This window comes from Oryzias latipes, chromosome 7, assembly GCF_053564925.1.
Source record: "Oryzias latipes strain Hd-rR chromosome 7, Olatipes_Hd-rR_3.1".
Taxonomy (NCBI): Eukaryota; Metazoa; Chordata; class Actinopteri; order Beloniformes; family Adrianichthyidae; genus Oryzias; species Oryzias latipes.
Genome location: NC_136243.1, coordinates 34,164,094 through 34,186,340, shown reverse-complemented (window position 1 = coordinate 34,186,340; position 22,247 = coordinate 34,164,094). Strand labels below are relative to the sequence as shown.

The 22,247-nt window shown below is 39.5% G+C and overlaps 1 protein-coding gene across 2 annotated transcripts in view; it reads left to right on the top strand.

Moving 5' to 3' along the window:
* Window positions 1–22,247, top strand: part of plxna1a (plexin A1a) — a 263,334-nt gene that overhangs the window by 38,220 nt on the left and 202,867 nt on the right. For both annotated transcript variants that reach the window (XM_020704420.3, XM_078949962.1), the window contains one exon: window positions 18,103–18,285. In XM_020704420.3, coding sequence (XP_020560079.1) covers window positions 18,103–18,285 — 183 coding nt within the window. The remainder of the gene's footprint in view (window positions 1–18,102; window positions 18,286–22,247) is intronic.

Below are 22,247 nucleotides of genomic sequence, written 5' to 3'. Positions count from 1 at the left end.
TTAGGTTAATTGGTTAATCTAAATTGTCCCGAGGTGTGAATGTGTGGGTGTGTGATTGTGGACACTTTACCCTGCGACAGACTGGCGACCTGTCCAGGGTGCCCCCTGCCTTCGCCCACAAGTGGCCGGGATTGGCTCCGGCAGCCCCGTGACCCCGAAAGGGAATAAACGGAAGAAGATGAATGAATGATAATTTGACTTCATTTGGATCAGATTCTGTTGGAGCCAGAGATGCTCTGGCTAACTGCAACTTTTACGCATGCAGACACTGTTAGACCCATGCGTTTGATTATGCTAATGGATGTACAGTTACATGATCGTCCTTTATGGCCATCTGCTGTTGTGCCTGTGATCGATCAAGGTCGTGTCAGCCGTGCTCGCTCTGGGATGTCACTTTGATGAATTTATCATCGTCCTGCGCAGGCATGTTCACCGTCTCCTGACGAGAGCAGTGACAGCTCGTTGCCCCGGCGCTCTGTGGAAGCTCTCGAAGCGGCACGTTTCAGTAGACAAAGTCAGGTCAGTCAGTCAAGAGTCAGATACTCCTCTCTACCTGGAAGCCGTCGAATCTCATCATGTTGGACGTTGCCTGAGAAGATCATTTACCAGTTTAAGAAGGACGGAAATAAAAAAAACAAAAAACTCTTTTAAATCAGACGTCACTTCAAACACCTGATCAAGAATATTTGTAGATTAAGTTTTCCAGCTTTTCAGTTTTGCTTTCTTGGCAGTGATGAGTTTTGCCATTTGATGGGATATGACAACCTAAAAAGGTAAATAAACTGCTCAGTTATCACAAAGATAAAGTGTCCTCCAGTCCAAAAAATCAACTTCAGAATATAAAAGAGTTTATCTTTATAAAACCTTTAAGTGCAACTTTTTCTTGTGGAGGTCCTTGAAGGTTTAGTAGCAAGGGGTGACACTAGACATCCAGCATTTGTTCTTCATATTTAACCAGAAAAAAAGGTTCCTATAAATCTTAATTTGAGAAAAAATGAGGAAATTATTTCACTGTTTGAGAAATGGATTTTCATCAACATGTTAAACGTCTCTTCTTGATGCACTGAATATTTTTTATTTGAGCAGCTCTGGCGAAATGAAAAAAAATATATATATATATATACAATAATCTTTTTTTCAATTTGACATACATACAATTTTCCAAATTTGAGACTTTTTTTTAATGGAATGCATAAGATGTGAAGCTTGGTTTGTGTAGATTACTTCGATTTGTGGGTCAGCTTTGCTCTAAAGAGGAGTTATCACTTAATTTATTACCAAAGCTTTGTTTTTTAAGCTGAGCACAACCAGATCACAGTCAACAGTGTTTTTGTTAAGCTGCACAGAGGAGAAGTGGACGGCGTTACTGTAAAATTACTGTAAATTTGTCAATTTTTCCCACCATTCATTCCTAGTTAGCTTGTCGTAGTTTGCACGTCTTGCCTTCTGGTGCCTCTGGTTTTCTAACCCCTGCAAACAACCATAGTCTGTTGCCATATTAGGCAGACATACTGTAGTTTTTTTGAATTTAAGCAAAGTATGCCAACTTCCATAGGTCCTGGAACTTTCCAGTTGACTTTTTAGAAATGATCTGAAAAGAAGGGTCACACGACAACATTACTACAGGTTTGTAACGGATATTCAGCCAACCACAATCAAGAAATCATAAACTTATTTTTTAGTCCCGGTGGACAAATATTATTGATTTTTTCAAAGGAGCCTGCTGGCCGATGAAAATTTGAACGTGTGACACATTTGGCCGGACTTTAGACATGCCGGCTTTAGATAAACAAATTTTTTTTTATGCTCCCTCCATTATTCTTAATGTATATTTTATCGCTGGTGATTGTTGATGGCCTAGATTCTAGTCAGTCACTTTTGTAGCTTGCTTTTTTCCATCCCCCATCATTACCGGTGGGTCTCAGTGGACGGATCATGCTTTTGTTTGCTGGAATGAAAACTCCCTAATGACACAAACGCTGTCAGTCATGTGCGGAATGCAGCGAACTGTTTTCTAAATGTTTTTTTTTCACCCTTTTTGAATATATTCATGTAAACAGCCTGGTTCCTAAAGAAATCGTCTTCATTAGTACATTTGATAAACTGTAAAAAATCCAAACAGCTGGTGGTGTTACACATTTATGTGGTTGAACACCGACTAAACTTTGTAGGCTAACAAATGATCTGGTCTGTTGCCATTCAAATAGAACTGTGGTATATTGTTAAAGCACTGATGGGGATTAAAAAGCAAATCAAACCAGAAACAAATATGACTAACAGCAGGATTATGGTAGTAAATAAAAATGTTTCTTTCACAATTATAGGATTTTTAGAAAAACAAAATTTAGAAATGGGTCTTAGAAAATACCCAAAGCCTTCAATAAGCTCTCAGACTGAAACAACGAGATTTAAATGCAGCTTTTCAAACAATACGTCAAAATCCATCTAATCTCAAGTGATTAGAATCTGTCACATGAAGCCATTTCCCTCTGCAGGGTATTTGGGCCGCTCAAAGGTCAAGCTCTCTGACCCAAAGGGAAGTTCATTTCAACTTCATCATAGTGCATCATCATGGCGGGCTGTTTGCTACGCTACAATCTTCCACCACTTATTTGCGCTTCAATATTCGTGGTTCCACATATTTGTTGTTGTCAGTCATGTGACTTTTCCAGTTCATCACAAAAACTCAGCTCAAGACGCTTCGCTGCTAAGGGATATTTCACAGCTACTTCCGCCGGTTCCTGAATCGCTATAACCGAAGTTTGTGCCCCTGCATGGAGAAATTGCATCAGCTGACTTAGAAGCGATCAGAAAATATCCTCATAAGCTGAAGAAAATAACCAGGGAGAATAATAATCACCCAGATGAATGAATGATGGATGAAACCGGACTATTCTGGAAGAAGATGCCCTCTCGCACTTCACTGATGAAGGAGGAAGCCCAGGCTCCTGGTTTGAAGGCACAGAGAGACAGAGTGACATTCCCAATGTGCCTTTTAAAGTACAGTCAATTTCTCTAAAATAAAAATAAAAACTTTTTAAGGTGAGCAATATTCCAATGTTCTTTAATAAATGTTTTACAAAGCATCAGAAATGTTTTAGAAGTGGATTCTTCAGATTCCTTGGTGTTCCCGAATACAGGGGGAATACTGTATATGTAGAAATGCAAGATAAGCCAAAACATCCAGTATTTACCATCCCCTAATATGTTTGACTTTAAGCTGCAACTGCAGTCCCCCCCCCCCCCCATTGACTGGTAGCATCCGGTTTAAATCAAATGAAGTCAATTTAGCCGCCATTTTTCCCACAAAATGCAGATGCCACCATGTAAGACGATGACCCAGACGATGTCAGTAAACAGTGATCGGTCTGAATTGGTCTGAGTTTCTATGGCAACCACTCTCACCCATCAGGAGTCAGCTTGCTGGAAGGCCACACCCCTAGTACTTGAAAGAGGGCTGCAAGAAATCTGTCAATCAAACGTTTTGAACGTTGGATGTGGGGGGCCAGCAGGCTCCGCCTACATTTGAATTGAGGCACCTGATTGGTCAGTTTATAACTTGAATAACTTGAAATACAGAAAAAATTAGGGTTATTAACAAAATTTAAAGAAAAATGCATCAGATTAGGAGTGGCTTTTCGGACCAATAGAATGACGGAGAAGCAGCTGTTCATTTATTTAACTTTGTTTCTATAGAAGTCTGAGATTTTGGCTTCTTGGAGCCAGCGGGTACTTCCTGTTTGGAATGCCAGGGGAGAGGGTTCACTCAGTCCAGTCAATACTCATGCTCACGCCCTGTTAAAAATTATGTTTTTTGTCTTGATTTTGTGTTCATAATGATTCTGATTGAGAATTTAAGTGCCTTTTTTTATTTTTTATTTTTTTTACTGCAAACATGGAGTCCATGGATTACACGGAATTATCAGATCCTAAGCTGTAGACTGGTCTTCTGTCTGTTTTCTATTTTATCTTGCAAGTTTTGGTGATGTCATTTATGTTTGCTTGGATGGAGACCACTAGAGCTCAAAACAGCTTTCAATCTGCTCAAAAAACACCAAACAGCTGGATGAATGAAAGACTTGTGTGCGTACCAGACTGAATGTGTAGTTTCCTAAAGCATGGACGTATTAACTCAAAGTTATCAACTCTGCAAAGGCTGACGGCCTGAATCAGGTGTGTTTGAGCAGAGTAGCATAGCAAACATGCAAAGACGGTGTAGCCTCAGGTCCAGGGTCGGGAAAAACACTGTTTAAGGATGCAGCTAGAACCTGCCCACTTTTAAGAAAAGAAACATACTGATAAATGGTTTTCCTGCTGCAAAGTTAAACAGCTTTTAGATCTCGTCTTAAAGCAGCTGAAAGGGAAAAGCGTTCTTTGAAGTGACCTTTTCTTTCCTTTTTCACTGTTTTGATGCATGACACAATTCCAGGCATTTCCCAGACTTCAGCGGCAGCTCTCCCCTCCATATGTTTTTTGTTGGCCCTTTTTTCTTTTCCGCTGCCTCAGGCTTAGTCATGCAGCGGTCGTCCTGCTGAGAAGTTTTCCTAATTATTACTGAAGCCTGAATGGGAGATTTCTCAAATCCAGCTTGAGAATGAATGATGCATGTGGTGTAAATCTGACACACAGTGGTGTTCATTGTTAACTGTACCACATGACAAAATAGATTAATGGCTGGTGGAGGGCCTGTGAGAGCCTCGGCTTGTTGTGGATTTGGAGTGTTTTGGAGCTTGTGGCTGCTTAGCCTTCAAACTGTATGGATTGGATCAGAAGTGACCGTTTTTCAGTAGTCTGGAAGATTTGCCAATGACCAAAAACCTTGACAGCAAAGCAGCTCAAAAGCCACAATCAGAATCAATTCTGTGACAGTGCATTTTTCCTGGAATATTTCTCTGTGACTTTCAGAATAAGAGCAAATGCATATGTTCTTTTAAGACTTTAATTAGGTCAAGAAGAAGCCAACAACCGGCTGTACAAAAGACATATGTCTGCAGCACCCAAAGTGCTGACCTGCAGCCTCCAAAGGGGAGAGTAATTATTTATTGATGGGTGTTTATGCAGTGTTGTGCTTCCTGGGGTTTGTGTCATCCATGTGTGCACGTGTGTTTGTGCAAACACAAGCATTCATTAATGCATATTTGTTTGCTTAATTATTCATGTGGGAGTCTTTTCTTTTGCTTTTGAACTTCTGCTGGTGTTTGTGTAGGCCTGCACAAGTGGAACCGCAGCGGTCTGATCGGGCTTTCCTTCTTCTTCCCTCCGTCAGGCTTTCCCATCATTATCTCTGCTTTTGTTTGAATATGGAGATGTATGCACAAGCAAACCTGCGCACTGCTAATATTTGTTAGGAATAAATAGGACGCAAAGCTATTAACTTGTCTCCTGCATTCCAGACGCACATGTACTGCTGCAAGCATGATATCAAGAAAGCTCAATTTCAATTTCTTAATCAAGTGTGTTTGGTCAAAATAACCATTTTTAATTAAAAAAAGAAAATCACATAAACTGTCTTATAGCCTTCACTTTATAGGAAAAACATCTCCTACAAGCTTCAAGAGTCTGTTCATTATTTTAAAATCTGAACACCGCCCGCTGTTTTATGTCCGTCTAGCTCGCTGTCGTTTGCAGAGGCATGTGACGCTTGCAGCAGACTTTCATCAGCCTTTACCCAACAGCTCAGGCTCCTCCTATGGAAAGGCTCTCTGTGGAGATCTGCACCATTACATCAGTAAGAAAAGGTTTTAGCTCAGATTACCCAAATTATTATATGCTGGGCTCAAATGAGAAGAGTGCTTTAAAGAGCACCTGGCTCGTGATCCGGAACAATTTCATTCTGGCAACCAAAAGCCAAATCCATACAACTTTTTAGCAATGTGCTGTATATATATAAAGAAAAAAAATAAACTTAAAAAAAAGCAATAATATTCAGGCTAATGCCAAAAAAGGCTAATGTCTTAAAAAAACTATGAAAAGACATACTGGGAATTATTTATATTTTTATTTATCGGATATTCTTTAAATTATATCCAAAATCACATCTGAGAAGAAGTTCTTAACATAGCTTCTCTGTGGGGAAAATGTTTGCTGATGATATCAAAAGCAGATTTTAAGACTGTCCTGAAATAGAGAAAGGTTCAAAACTCAATGGTTCTCATTCAACAGCATCATTCGTCTAACTGTCGAGCTGTCCTGGAAATCCTAATCCACAGTCGTGTTGTACCACGTTAATCTCATCTCCAAAGAAGAAATGTACAGCATTGAAAATGTCCGCCACTGCTGCGGCATCATGTTAGCTCAGCTGACGGCCGAGCCGATCTGGGGTGAAAAGACACATTAACCTATATGGCCAACTGGCACTGGCATGTTGGAGCCCTCCACTCCCACAGATCCATCTCTGTGGGATTGCTCTACTTTTTTTGTTTTGTACTCAAAGTGATGAAATCGTGGAGCAGAGAGTCATTTGAGTTTGAATCAGGGCTGAAAATAGACAGATCTCAGTGCATTTATCACATGGACATGAGACACATTAAAAAATAATATCAGTGAAATATCAGAAAGCCTGTCAAGCCTTTCGCCTTTCTAAAGTCTGGAGTATTTGTCACATGCTAAAATAAAAAGTCTTTCTCTCACACGGTTTTGAATAAAAGGTAAGAAGTAAAGTCTGATTAGTTGTAATTTTGAGTGTAAAAGAAGAAAGTGTATCTTAAATGACTGACTCCCAGTTTGCAGCTGTGATGGTGTAAATATTTATAGGGTTTTTCTTGTAGTGCTTTTTGTTCAGGCTTTGTTTTAAGGCGGTGAAAATCTGTCTAAATGTGGACCAAAGCAGAATTTATGAGGTTTCTGTTGGGAAAAAATGTCAACCAGAGCAAATAAAAAGCTGAAAGTCAGATGGAGCTGCAACACAGATCTTAATCCTTTGGCATTCCAGTTATTTGTGTGACTTTCAGAGTTGGATGCCTTCACTTTTCTCCCCATCACCTTCAGCTTTGGCATCCATTAGAGATCCTCAATGGCTGCCAGTCTGTCCCACATTACGCCATACTTCATCCAGTCCTAAACCAAAGATGCTGACACACCAGTGTATTTCCTCCACTTTAAAACTCTCAAAAATGTTAAATTCAAATACAGATTATAGCATTACTTAAAGATTATGTTTGGAACAAACACAAAATGTTGATTTTCTGATATTCTGGATCAATAAACTTTGCAACAACTTGAGAATGTCTTGATTATTTGCCTTTAATAAATGACTGTTTTATTTAATAGTTTTATATTGTTAGAGTTCAAATTTGTGCATAAATATGCTCTGTTGGATTTGTAGATGTGTTAAATCAACAAAACCATTCAGAATCCTACAGGTTAATGGTCAATAACATTTTTCAGGCAATGGATTGGTTTAAAATCAGAACATATTGTCATACGCCGGCCCGTACAAAGTTTTTATTTTATTATTTTATCTTTTGGCCTCCAGTATTCGCTTAACTTTGGAGAGTAAGGTTTGCCTTCATCCTCTACAATATTTGCAGCTTCTTTAAACTTTATTTGTTCACTAGATTATTTGTTCACCTTTAGAAAAACGGGAAACAAATTATAGATCATGTTTATTTTCTCTCTGGCCAGATACCAACTGTCCCACAGACTGGTACCGTTGTGTGTAGGGTGTAGGTACCAAAACCGTTCGGCCTGGAACTTCCGTTCGGGGTCCTTTGGGGTCCTGGGACCAATGCTGATGTCACATTATGTGATTGGCTGTAGGTTGGTCCAATGACGTGTCAGAGTGATTGATCTGGACAAATTACCATACTACCATAGAAGAAGATATTATGAAGTCTGTTGTAAACAAACAGAGCTCCGACACAGAGCGACATTGTCTTCTAAACGTGCCTTTATTATTGTTATGATTATTACTGAATGCATGTTTGCTTGTAGTTTTTAGTGCTTTATTATTGGCAGAACGGTCCCGGAAGAACAACATTTAGCCGTGCTGACAACATTTTCAGCCACGGCTGAACTTAAACTGAAAAACAAGCGGATTGTGGCAGAATATCTTTATACAAATTACAAAGAATAATGTCAGACACAATTTATGATGGAAATTAACTTTAGGTTACAAAAGGGAACGTGAAATGAAAATTTGTAGAGCCCAAGCAGATGTTGACTCTGCGTAGTTTGTCCAAGTGGGGCTACCGTAGTGTGACCTTACCTTCAGTCGAAAGGACCCCGAACGGAAGTTCCAGGCCGAACGGTTATGGGACCTACAGGGGGCCGATGGGTGACATCAGATCATCAGTTTAATTCACAACCAGGATAGTGTCTTTGAGGATGCGGGTTGAACACCATTCCTAGCTGCAATCAAAGCAACTGAGTGTTCAGGGAAGTATTTTGGTTAAAAGAAAAACTGTGGCAATAACACCCACGCGCACACACTCAAAGCCACACTAAGCATCAACATCAGCAACTGTGTGTTTTTGTTTGTGCAGGTCAAGGCTTCAAATGTTCTACTCTATTAGGCAGATGCTCTGAGTCCCTGCTGCACCGTTTTCAGAGCCACACTGATGCACACTTTGTGTCATTGGGTTGTCATGGACAAACAAGCATACTCGCACACAAACACACATACACACTCATTAACAACCAATTAGAAACAAATATTGGCTCAGTGGGGGAGCCTAAAGGGCAACCTCTGCTGTCCTCCATTTCCAACGCCAAGTCACAACAAATACCTGGATGGAGGCCAGGATGCTCTGTGTGTGTTTGTTTGTGTGTGTGAGCTGCAGTTATGATGTTGTCCATGTGTGGTTGTGTAATCACATTCCCTGTCTTTATTTAAATAATACAAAAAACCTTCAGGTTACATGATTCTTTTTCCGATAGTCCCATTCAGAGACTCATCAGCCAGCGCGCCCCAGCCCTCACCGCAGCTTCCTGCTGGTCTCATGGGGAAAAAGGCTCCAGTTGTGTCAAACAATCTCCATGGAACTGGGACACTGTGTTTACATCGGTGTTCAAGTTGTTTCTCATTCCAGAGTGGGGGTGTTGAGGAGTCTGTCGCCTCTGTGTGTGCCTTTAATACTGATAGATCTGCTTACCTTTTGCAGGACTTAAGAGTTTTTACCATTTCTGTAGATAAACCAAAGATTGGTCAGGAGAAATCTGGGTTTGATCTAAGCTGGTTGGATGTTATGACCAACTTATAAAAAAAAAAGGTATTTAAAGAACTCTTGGTCATTTTTTCTCTACGGTTATATTAATGACTCGTAAAATTTTTCATAATTTTGTAACCATTTCCAAACAAACATAATCACTATATGGAAAGAAACAGAAAATGTATTTACTCCTCTATGGATTGGTACATTACCTTCAAGCACAGGGTTCTTATTGGAGATCACACTGAAACCCTTCAATTTGCCAGGATTTGCCAGGAAACACTAAAGCCAAGAAAGATGTAGCGATACACACTGAAGTCGTATTAAATACAGCTTTTGAAGTACTTCCTGTCTTTATTCTGGCATCCATCTTTTCCTTGTTAGTTCCTCTGAACTCCCACCTGAGTCCAGAATGACCAAAAGGCAGACATTTCTCTACCTGTGCTTAATCCTCCCTTAACATCTTTAACTCGTTAAAGTTCAAATGAACTCGTCTTAATTGTAAAACCTTAGAACAAAGTGGAAAAGTGTGCCGGTGTACAACTATTCAAACAATCAGACCTCAGTAATACATATACATGTAGATCAAATTCATGGAGGACATTTTTATTTTAACGCACAGTAAACCTGAGAAATGTAACATCCACTGTGTACTTATTATGACCACAGATTTGTGCCAAAGCTCGTCAGATGATAAAACCTGAAAAGAACTGAAGGACAGAAGGAAAACGGGAATGTGACATGGACGTTTTATAGTGTATGTGCGCCTGCGTGCGCTTCAGACTTGGACGGGTGCACATCCAGCTGTAGTTGGAATGACAGCCTGTTCATCGCAGCCCTGTGTAGTTTCAAACCTCCAAATGGGCACTGATACTCTTTAGTCTTTTTTTGGTTAATGGGGGGTGGGCTCATTGGGCTGCACCAAAACTCTCCTTCTGTCTTTGTGTCTCTTTCCCTGCAGTGAGGCTCATTAGTGGCTACAGGGGTGCTGTTGACCCCAGAACCCTCAACTGTGTCTCCTTTTGTTTCCTCACCATCTCCTCCCCTTTGCCCCTCGTCTGTGTTTTACTCCGCTCTGTCCCTCGTCGGCTCATCATCATTCACCCAGCAAGAGTTTGGCAGGGCAGTGTGTGTCTGTGCGTGTGTTCATGTGTGTGTTTGTGTTCAGCCAGGGGCTGGCATGTGCACAGCAGAGGTCTTCGATAAGGACAACACAAGGGACTCTGTCCTTGTGTCACCCCCTGGAAATGGAGCAAAGATATGTGTGTGTTTGTATGATGATGCAGCGTACGCTCAACTGTAACATTAGCAGCGTGATCAGAGTTCCATCTGGACAAAGGGGCCAAACTGCACAGCTCTTAGAAAAACATTTATACTGATTTAGACCAGTGGGATGAAAGAAAAATCCAACCAAACAAATCTACCTCCAATAACACTAACAAATAATGGCGCTTCGTGGGTTAATGAAGTAGTTTTAAATTGAAAACCTTGTGTTTTAATTGATGCAAACCTGTTCCACAGTTGACCAACAAATTCCATTATGTCTAAAGATCAACGTCTTTTCACATTGGGTTCATTTCACTTAAGAAGGCCCAGTATTTACAATTCTGATAAATTTGTCGTTTTAATCAAACTTAAACTTTATTTACAAAGTCCTTTTCATACATATGTAGCAAGGAGGGTCTAAGGGCAGGGATGCTACATATGTATTCAATCTGATTAGTTTAGTTTAGCCATCACCAATTGAATTGTATGACTTCATGTTCTGTTTGATTAATGTTTATTATACAATTACCGGTATGAAGCCCATTCAGACGGCTATTGCTGTAATATTGCGATATATAAATAAACTTTACTGAATCTAATGTGACATGGGTTTTCTGTGTGTGTAACTGCAAAAGAAAGTCCATTTGTGATTTGGAGTAATTATACTGTGGAGAAGATGGCATCATCTTCTAACGTTTTTGGTATTTTTTCTGAAAGTTTTACTCAATGTATAACTTTATATCTATGTTTTGTACTTTTTACTGCAGTATTCAATTATGTTTTAATGCTTGGAATCAAAACAAAACAAATCAAACAAATGAATTCTGAATTTGACCTGATGACTCCTTAAAGACAAAAGCCTCCAATAGTTGAAAAGCTCATACTTATCAGAAAAAATGTCACAACTTTGTGTCGTTTGTGTACGTTTTTAGTATTAAGCTAACTTGATGATGAACTCTGGTGTTTTTATGAAAACCTGGCAGAAATGATATTAAGGCACACTGGAATTCCAACAAGTTTTCCACTGATGCTCACTTTTTGTCTAAATTCTCATCACTTAAAGGAAAAAATAAAATAAAAACATCCATCAGATTTGATCAGTGCTCTTTCCTGGAAAAATTATGTTACTGTGGTCGAGATGTTTAGTTTGGATCCAAACCAACATATTTATTCAGGACCATTACTTAAGGACAATTGTCTATAGAGGTAGTTGAAGAGTCGGCACGCTCCATTAAGTGTTGCCCAACAAGAGCTGCAGAGTTGAGCTTTTTTAAAAATGGGTTTTTAAAGTCCTATCAGAAGGAGTTTGTCTCTTCAATATTGCCATGAGAAAAGCAATTATGTTTTAGGAGAAGAAATCCAAACCGTGACAAATACTGAACGATATGGCAACAACTTTTTTTTTTTAATAGTTTTTAAAAGTCAAACTTGTTCCAGAGTTCTTTTTTCCAGTCTCTTTGTTCTTTGTCACTCACACGCTTGTGTCTGGGCGGCATTATTAGGTTCTCATTTCAGTCTGCTGGTGGCAGAAAAAGGCGCAACATCTCCTCAATGAGCAGCTCCAGAGGAATGATGAAAGAGGCGTGCAGTAGGGATTGTGTGTCTACAAGGCACACAACAGCTAGCAGATGTCAGGGCTGTGTGAGGCCACATTTGTCTGCAGTGAAAACACGTCGACTGAACGCTCTGCTGTGCCTCAATCTGAGCTGTTGACTCTATGGTAATGATGCAAGTCAAGCTAAACATAACAAACCATTAGCGTCCTCGGCGTGCCGACAACAGCGCCGCAGAGCCGGTGATCACACTTCTGTGTGAGCGAGCTCCACATGTACTGGGGGATGCAGATCAACTACCAAAGATGAAGCAACCAGGCACAAAGGAAATCTGACTGAACCTTATGAGCTACTTTTTATTTTCTTTCTCGTCTGACTGTACAGTTTTCCTGTCCGGCTGAAACCTCCATCATCCCCCTTTAAGCTTTAATCACAACTGCCTCCACAGGTGGACATGGGCAGTCTGTGGGTGTAAAATGGTCAAACCTGTGCGGGGCACACTGGTGACGCGCACAAAACATCAAAGTCGTCGACCGCTTGATGGATCTTTCTTTTTTCGATCCACTCAAATTCTGCTCACTATGCAAAGAGTTATAGCTGTTCATGTGAAAAGTGAGCGATCCTTGACTGTTGGAAATCAGGACATTGGACAATCAGGGTGTAGTGTCTCCGGTCTGTCCCCCCGGCCTCTGGAAGACGTGTTGAGTAGTTACTCCTGAACTTTGTTGAGGATGTTTTGTGTCATAAATGATGTCATGTTTTGTGACAATGGAGGACGGTGTTTTCTGTGGCGGTAATGTGCGTTTTCACGTGGGCACATCACCTTAAATATAAAATAAATTTGTATACATTTTTGTTTTGAACGTGCAGCAACAAGTTTTAGTTTTGAAAACTGGACTTGTTTGTTTTTTCTTCAGCTTTTTGCCAAGAACGTGATGTGGACCGGAAATAGAACTTCTGCAAAACGCTTACGTTGTATTGTGTTGCAGAGGGATGTAGGTCAGACGCAGACATGATGAAGGCGATGTAAACATTCTGATTGATTAATAAACCTTCTATTTTTTCGTCTCAGTGCAACAGAGATGCACCACAGAAAAATCTGCCTTAAGGGGTCAATTGCACTTTGCTAACACCTTGTGTGGCGAAAAGCTCACTGTACGACAACATCACCCGTACTTCATGAGTAGCCTAACAAATACTTCCCAATACGCTTATCCCACACATGACAATGCTATGTTCCATTTTCATGATGCGCTCCCCTCAAGGGAAGGCTGCTCCTTTCTATGTCCCTCCCCCGGACCCGGAAAGCCCAAAAACCTGCAGCACCCGTAAGGCTTTGCACGCAGCAGAAAAAGAAAATGATTCTTTGGTAAAGACATGGAGTATGTTGACACACAGGTCCGGTTCAGTCCAGTTCAGTGACCTTAGCGTAAGCAAATTCTGTTTTAGGCATCATTCAAACGTTTGCAGCCCTGAATCATCCTATACAACGCTTTTAAAGAAGAGGAGGAGACCACGGCCTGACAAAGCTGCAAGCATGAGAAAGTAGAAAAAGGAAGAGTAACCCCCAGGGGCCAGCATGATTTCCCACCGGCTTGTCCCTGTGAACTTTCAAAGAGAGATGTGGGAGGAGTATTTGAGGGGGGAAAAAAGTGATGGGAAAGAAAGAAACAAAAGTAAAAACAGGTGGAGTGAAGGATCTTATCAGATGGAAAGAACCAAACGGCAGAAATCCACTCTTCCTCCCTTTTGATTTTATTCCTCTTCGTATCCGCCTCAATCATTTCAGCATCACCTCCCCTGCTCTTGTTCTTCTCTTGTGTCCCTGTTTCCTCCTCTCAAATTACTCACAAAATTCCTCCCAAATTGGGAACTTGTTTATGTAAATCACCCAAGCGCCCCCCCTCCTTCTCCGCCTTGGTTACTGCAGTCAGACTTCGCCGTGTTGCTGGCTGCCTTTGAAAGTCTGGTAGGAGGCAGACGATGTCGGCCACAGGCACTTTCTCCACCTTTTTTCAGCCTCACTTACCCGCACACTGCCACACACACTCCCTGACAGCTTTGCTGTTTTGAAGGGGTGTGGTGATTGATTAGTCTCTATGGAGACGATACGTCTTGTAATGAACAAGAGAAAGCTGGCATGTTAATTTCTTTAGTGTGGGAGGCTTAATCAGGCTTGTGTGTATATTTGTGTGTGTGTGTGCTGTATTGTTTCACAAGCTTGTGTTGCTGTAAAAGGTTTTAAACATTTTTTTCTTCAGATTTCTTGCTGTGTGTTTACAATCCCAGCAGAAAGGGAAGGACTTCTCTGTCCATTCATGCTAAAAATTGGGTTGAAAGTCTTTGCTTCAATCATGGCGTGCAGATCTTTTTTTCTGCAGTTCGAGTCACCTCTTTTTCTTTTGCCTAAAAATTTATTTTTTGTTTTTGAAGTCACAGTTTCTTAAAGGCATGAAAGTGTAATGTCTTATCCAATATTTCATTGTGTTCTTGTTTTATCCTGTCGGGGAACTACAGATGTAAATTACCATCATTGCTATAATCCATTTACTAGGGATGCAACTTTTCCCACAATTTGTTTCGAATCTCAATTTTTGGGTCAGAGTTGTGTTTCAGTTCTCTTACAATTTGTGTATTACAAAACAACAACAAAAAGCTATGCATTCAGATAAATCATTTTTGTAATTAGCTAATAATCCATTTACGTTGAAAAAAAACTTTCAGCTGGTTTATACAAAGCCTGGTGCGGCTGTTAAGAAAACTATGAATAATAAATCCTACCTATATTTAGCACAACATGTATAAAAATATGCAAACTTCAGGATGTAACGATTGACTTTCCCTATGATTCGGTTCAGTGGTGTAACATACGGTTCGGTTTTGTGAGGTTCATTAATATGCATTGTCCTTATCAAATATATCGTATCTAAATTAAAGAATTGTAAATGTTTCAAATATCCCATACAAATTCACAAACAGGTGTTGGGTTGGAGATTGCAATCTTTCCAAATTTACTTTCCACATTATCACAAAATTTAAATGTGACATTTGCAGCCTTAAAGTCCTTAATTTGGTATGCGTGTGTTATCGGAACGTCATGCCAGATTCAGAGATGTCCACATTTTCATAATCTCTTTTTTCAGTAGTAAACTTTTCTGATTATGTATTTTTTATTGCAACATTTTGGCTTGAGTTTGAAATTTTACCTGTATGATTGCCGTTTGAATACTTTCTCACTAGTGATGGCCAGATGAAGCTTCGTGAAGCATTGAAGCCTTTCATCCAGTTGGTTCACTTCAGTGCAATGCTTCCTGAAGCTTCATTTACTTCACCTCTACTGGATGCAATTCGAAGTCTGAGTTTGGAAAGTCTGCAAATAAAACTGTCAGCAAATAAAAAGAAGTATGAAAACATGTAGTATACAATATATATGGCCATATACTGTGTATATGTATGTATATATCATATACACGTATATATATATCAAATAAGAAATAGATCATACCTTTTCATAGTTTCTTGTAAATGTATACAACCTAACCAGTTACCTGTAACATATATATTTTTAAACTTAAGGCCCACCTAAAACCTTTTGGTCATTTTAAAAACATAAACATTCCACCTTGTAATCCGGCGTACCTTGTGTATGAATCATGGTTGTCCTTGAACAGGTTTTCCGGCAAAACAAATCCATTCAACTGTTTTGATGTGACTTTGATCAACTATGAAGCTGCACTACTTCATGGATCTTCGTTGCATTACCTTTGCCGTATTCATGAGCCGTACAGATTGCAATGTACTATGCTTTAGTTTGACTGGAGAATCCCTTATACGGGCATTGTGGAAACGCCCCTTCGGCACACCTCAAAGCCTCCATTTGGAATGTGGCATGTTTACTTTTTTGGCTTCAAACTTAGAGGTCCAACTTGAAGTCATCCATTCATCTATTTTCTTAACCCGCTGTATGTCTTTTGGTCTTGGGGCTGCCATGACCTAAACCAGCTACTATTGGCCGAAATAAATGCATCTATAACTCTATAAATGGATTGGTCGACTAAATCTTAGTGCATAACGGTGACAAGATAAATATCATTTATATTTGGTGAAAGATGGATGCATATGACAGATTAATTCTAGGTGTGTAAATGCTGGGGTGGGCCTCTGTGTGTACGTGGTGACGCAGATGCTGCAGATTATCCCTGTCACAGCTATCATGGGAACCTCCTGATGCTCTGATGACATGCCCATCACATTCTCTCCTACACATGTGCATTATGTCAGGTGTGACTTATCAGCACAGCTATGCGGAAATACCAGACACTTTGATTAGAATATAATAATTTGGTACGTAATTTACTTCCTGCCATTCCTGGTGTTGCGCCTGTTCCTCCACCTCTTCTCTTAGTTCTTTAGCTCCAGTTAATTGATCAGTTTGAACTTTTGGTTGGAAGCTAAATTAACAAAACGTTTTCATTTGATGCCACAATCTTTACTACTAAAACCAAGATGACTCCAAATTGTTCAGTTTATATTCTTTAATGAGAAAAAACACATCCAGTGTGTTCCTGCTGTCAAGTACTTAACCTTAACTCTAATATGTGAAAACTGAAGCCAATCTGTTTTCCATTGTGTACATATTTACAGACTGCAGTTTTTTTTAGCGTTTTACCAAAGAGCTAAAACCAGAAGGATCGCTCACTCCATGTGTTCAATTAACTCAAGTAAAGGTTTCAATATGGCCGCCAAAATGGGACCAATTATCAACAAAGATATGTGGCAAGAAAACAGGATTATGTTAAGATGTTCCTTAAAATTCAACACTTTTTGGTCAAATCATTTCAGCTACACGAAACAAACACATCAAAAGCAGAAAAGAGAGTGGACGGTCAGCAGGAAGCTAAACTTACAAAGGATGTTTGTCGGACAGATGATTGCCAATACGCATTTGAACGTTAAAATATGATAATTATGCCAGTGTAGAGCAGCACACGTCGACTTGATCAAACATATTTCTAATTACATATTACTACTGTTTCTGACAAACATTTTTTCCTCTGGTTTTAGTTTTTTCTTGTTCTGATTGAAACATTTGGGCTGATTTTGGACAGCTGTTACAATAGGAGGCTATAAATTTTTAGACACATGAGGTGTATATTTGTATAAACCCCTTGTGGCAAAACTTTACTCATATTTTTATATTTGCATAAATGTTATTTTTGAAGAAGAAAAAGAGAGTGTGAAAGAGTATAAGAGATAAGGGTATAAAAAAAGAAAACAAAAAGGTGCTCAAGAAGTTAGAGAATTAAAAAATGTAAATAAATATTTTGGGGGTGTAGAGTTACAAAAAGAGGCAACAAATTGCTTATGGTTTATCTTTATTACTGTCAGACTTATGTTTATCAAAAGCGTCCATAGACACTTAAAAAATACCTGTTGGCTCCAAAAACCTTCACATTGTAGAGTTTAACACTAACGAGATGTTTCGACATTGTCAAATAATCCCATGTTTACCTGACCAGTGCCCTCTCTATATTTTTAACTCCATGTTTTGTACCTGTCTTTATTTCTATCTTCCACTTGTCCAGTTTCCTCAAATTCTATAGCACAGCAGGTAGAAATATGCCAAGATTTGGGCTCATCGCTTTTGGGGAATCAGCTTGTTGGGGCAGAAATGCTATTATGTGCCTGTCAAAGTGTGTTATCTCCAAGCAATGAGAACAAATTGCATTTTTGCGACAAGCTGCTTGTACCAAAAATGCCTGAAGATGCACTATAAAAGTGGTTCCTTGCCAAGTTGATGCTATTTATTTGTAGTCATGCCAATGTAGTTCTTGAGAAAGGTGCATTTTTTACGCTGTGAAAGGTTACAGGTCAGTCTAAACTGAATTAACACAAGAAAATCACGGTCCTCTTTAGTTATTATGTTATAGATTGGAAACTGGTGAAAAGGCAGCCTAAAGAATTGCTCTTTAAGACTCAGTCCTGCTTATGTGAATGATAAAAGTTTCTATATATTTCTATAGAAACACAAAGTGGTTTCAAAATTGTTAAATATTTGCACATCTAGGAAAAGGTAGGAGCTTAGAGTTAATTGATTTTTATGTATAATTTTCTACTTTAATTCCTTTCCACAGCCGCTGCAGATAGACGATGACTTTTGCGGCCAAGACTTCAACCAGCCCCTGGGGGGCACGTCCGCCATTGAGGGCATCCCGCTTTACGTGGACAAAGACGACGGCATGACCTCTATTGCTGCCTATGACTATCGAGGGAACACGGTGGCTTTCACGGGCACTCGCAGTGGACGCGTCAAGAAGGTAGGCAAAAATATAAATAAAATAAAGAAGGTAGGCAGCTTGAGGCCTGGAGACAGGCAGAAAAAGTGGAGGAGGCAGAAACATACTTAAGCTCTGAAATGTTTTTCTCTCTTTTTACGCGTGCACTTTTAATTTTCAAACAGTTTTGGGTTGTAAATTTGGATGTCATGATTAAATGCAGTTGGAGTTTTGAGTTATCAAAAGTTTGGGCTGTGGTTTGATGGTGTTTGCATTCCATGTTCCCGTTCTTTTTGTGAAGGTTTCTCCTCTGAAGTATTTTAGAATTCCTGATGACACTTGTCTGATGGCAGTTTGGCAGATGTTTTTTTTGTTTTTTTCTTCTTCTACAGATTGTTTTTTTTTTTTTTTCTTTAGCGACATGTATTGCAGTCGTAGTATTTCTTTTTTTCTTTGCATTTTCATCAGTTTGTTCTAGATCTAATGAGCGTTTGAGCGGCTGCAGGTTGGCTTTCTTTATGTGGGTCCTGAGTGCCGCAGCAATTTTATAATTTTTTTTGTGGTCGCTGGTTCTCAGAACTTTCTCCTCATCTTCATCACATACACACAGCATGCATCCCTTTTGTGCGTTTACAACGTGTGGGTTCCTTGAGCTCCCCTGTTGAGATGGCCGCATGCTGTGTGCGTGGCAATCTTCCACTTTGAGCCCTGGAGAAGCTGCTTTTTGTCCTCCACAGCGTCCCGGCATCAGCGTCTGAGTCTGCATCGTACTCCCATTGATTTCATTTCCATCCCAACGTTTTCATGCTGGTTCGTTCCTGCAGTTTGTGCTGAAATGCTGCTGAAACTGAAGGTTTGTGTGGGTTTTGATGAGTTGCAGACCCATACATGCTCCTTACACAGCTTCCTGTCACGAGTTTTGCCAAGTCGGCTGAAACCCAGTCTGCCAGTCCTTGCGGCTGACCCCTGGACTGTGTCTGCGGCTCTGAGCACATTCGGATAATTTGTGTGTCTGCAGAGGGCGTGGGGTCAGCAGATCCAGGATGATATCCCGCAGATCGGAATCCCATTTTTCCTTCCTTCCTGCGCTTTGGAGTGGAGGGGAGGAAGGTGATTATGGAGAGGGGGAGAAATCAATGGTGTCTCAAAACGCACCTGCTAATGTGAAAATAGAGGTTCTGATCATTCAAGCTTCTCGCACTTAAAAGTTTGACTTGAATGTGTCAAAAAAGAAGAAAAAAAAACAGTTTGAGTTGGTCGGAAGACTCTGAACCTGATTTAGAGGAACTTTGAGAGCCAGAAAGTAATGGAAGCGGTTTATCGGTCGTTAGGATTCCTATAATGTTGCAAAGTGTGGTGTTTGCCTGCGCGGACACGTCTCCCCTTCTAGACTCTCTGTATTGATTGATCTGTGAATATCTAATCACTGATGTGGATGTTGGATGCTGCCGGATACGCTGGTGGGTTTTTCTGCGTGTGACACATGAGGACAGGGCTCTGCTGCTGCTGCGTGTTTCTGTAAATCTGTGCTGCTTCCAGTCTGCAGGAAAAACTCACATCATCACCAAGTTTGCACAAAATTCAGTGAAACGTTTCCTTCATTTTTTCTTCGTTGGTTCTTTAATTGACTGAAAAAACAAGTTTACCCCCAAAAAACAAGCTTTTGATTAGATTTTTTGAGTGATTGGTTTTGTCTAAATGTCAGAGCAGATGTGTAAAAATATTATTCTCACTCTTGTCCTATGATATGAAATGGACTTAGTCATCATGGTTTTATTTATTATGAAGGACAAAAAACGGTTTTGACTGTGAAAAATGAGCTGCCTGTCAGCATAGGAGTGAATGAGACTACTGTCAGGGAGAGCTTCTCATTTCAGTTGTTCATCTAATCTTTGAGTTTTTCTCCAATTTACACTCATTTGTGTTAGATGAAAAATCTGTTAAACAACGTTGTGAAACATCACCTGCCAGATTCAGGTGCAAACTTTGACTCTAAATCAAAAAAAGTTAGTTTTCTAACAATTTTAGAGCAAAACTGCAATTCCAGAAACGACTCGGGCCTATTGATATTTCTACATATCGTTTTCAGCTTCCATTGAGTCTGTGTGGTGTTAAGGCAGAACGCTCAGACAAAGATGAACCTCAGCTTAACCCTCCGTTGCTTTTGAACTTATTTGACCATTTGCCAATCACAAATGTTCAGTCACATAGAAATGACATAGATACCCTAATATTCTCGTTTTCATCAAAACATTGACATGGGTAAAAAAAAATGAAATTCTTGGTTTAAAATAAACAAGAGTTATTACAAATAAATGTGTTGCTTTGCCTGGTTTTTGTCATATTTTTTCACATTGTGTTAACTTTGCATGGACAGTAGCCACAGCATGGACATTCCCTGTTTGTGCCGCTGCAATCGGGCAAAAGGTACCGATTTTAAAAACAAGTAGACTGAGACGCAGCTTCTTTCCCAGATCTGTAGTCTCCATCACCCCCCCCCCCAGCTTTCCATCTCCCACCGACTTAAATCCATCACAGACACCCCTCAGTACAACACACAACTATATGTGCAATAAAGCTGTTTAATTTATCATGACATTTTTATTTAAAGCTTCCTAACTATTTTTTTACGCATTTTTTTATATATTTTTATATTTTTTATTTAGTCTTGATGTTTACTTCTTTTTGACAGAGTGCCAACAGAATTTCGCTGTAGAAATACACTGACAATAAAAAATCTTTGTCTTTGCTTTGTTTTTGGATTTATACATTTTTCAATTCAATTCAATTTTATTTGTATGACCCAAATTCACAACAACAGTCATCTCAATGGGCTTCGTACCGGCAATTGTAGAGTAAACATACAATCAAAAAGGATCATAAATGCATGGAATTCAATAGGATAACACTAAACTTTAACTAAACAGACTAATGTATGGGTTAGGGTTAGGGTTAGACCCTTCATCGCGGTAAGAAAAAACTCCCCAAAAAAAACTGATTCCGGAATTTTTTTTTTTATTTATATATAAAAAAATAAATATTTCTATATTTATTTATTTTATATACAACATAAAAACAGTTTGATCTTAATTTTGGGGATTTGTGTATTGAAAAACGACTCAATTTACTTCTCAGACTTGAGTTTTTTATATCGTTTCAGGTTCATTGTGAAATTCTTGTGTAGTTTAATAAAACATATTTATAAAAAAAGAAGCTGGAGTTGTGCTGACAGAGATAGATATCAGGCATCACCTGAATAGAGTTTCAGAGATAAACCACTCAGTAAAAAACACTCAGAAAGGCACCGGTCTACTAAGTAAAGGTTCAACCTCCCAAAGAGTTGAAGAACATTAAAACATTTCAGACTTTTTTTTTAAGTTTACTTGCTGGAAACCTGAAGAGCAAATGCAGCTTTAAAAATGTCTTTACCTGAAGTGATATATTTCATTTATTTGTTTTTTGTACTTTTGGGTTGAGTAACAAACAATCTTCAGTTTGTTCGGCATTTGGGTATGAGGATGTTCACAGCTTCACCATCTCTCTGCTCAGTTTTCTCTAAAGGCAAAGTCTCTATAAACATAAAAAAGAGGTTATCTGTGCTTTCCAGGGAACGCAGCGGCCTGTAAAAACATATTTTTGATTTGTAACCTTTGGGAGAAAATGCAGACAAACTGAAAGCAGCTGTAGGGGATGTTTAGTTTAAGTAAAAAATCATGTACTTCTCTGAACCCCCTTGAGTTTCCTGGTAAGGTCAAATTCGGTTGATTGTTGAGCAGTTTTGTCCTTCCTGCTTTGTGTGGCCGATACACTTTCACCTGCACTCGTGTGTGATTCGCGGTTCATGTCCTTGGATGTAATGCTGCTCACCAAAGCCAACTTCAGCTGCATCAAACAAGCTCGTCTTTGCACAACCGACACAATGACTCGTATATTAGGAGGTTTTTTGTCATGCACTTCCTCACAAATGGGAGTCTAAGCAACATGAAAGCCCCGAGACGACGGGG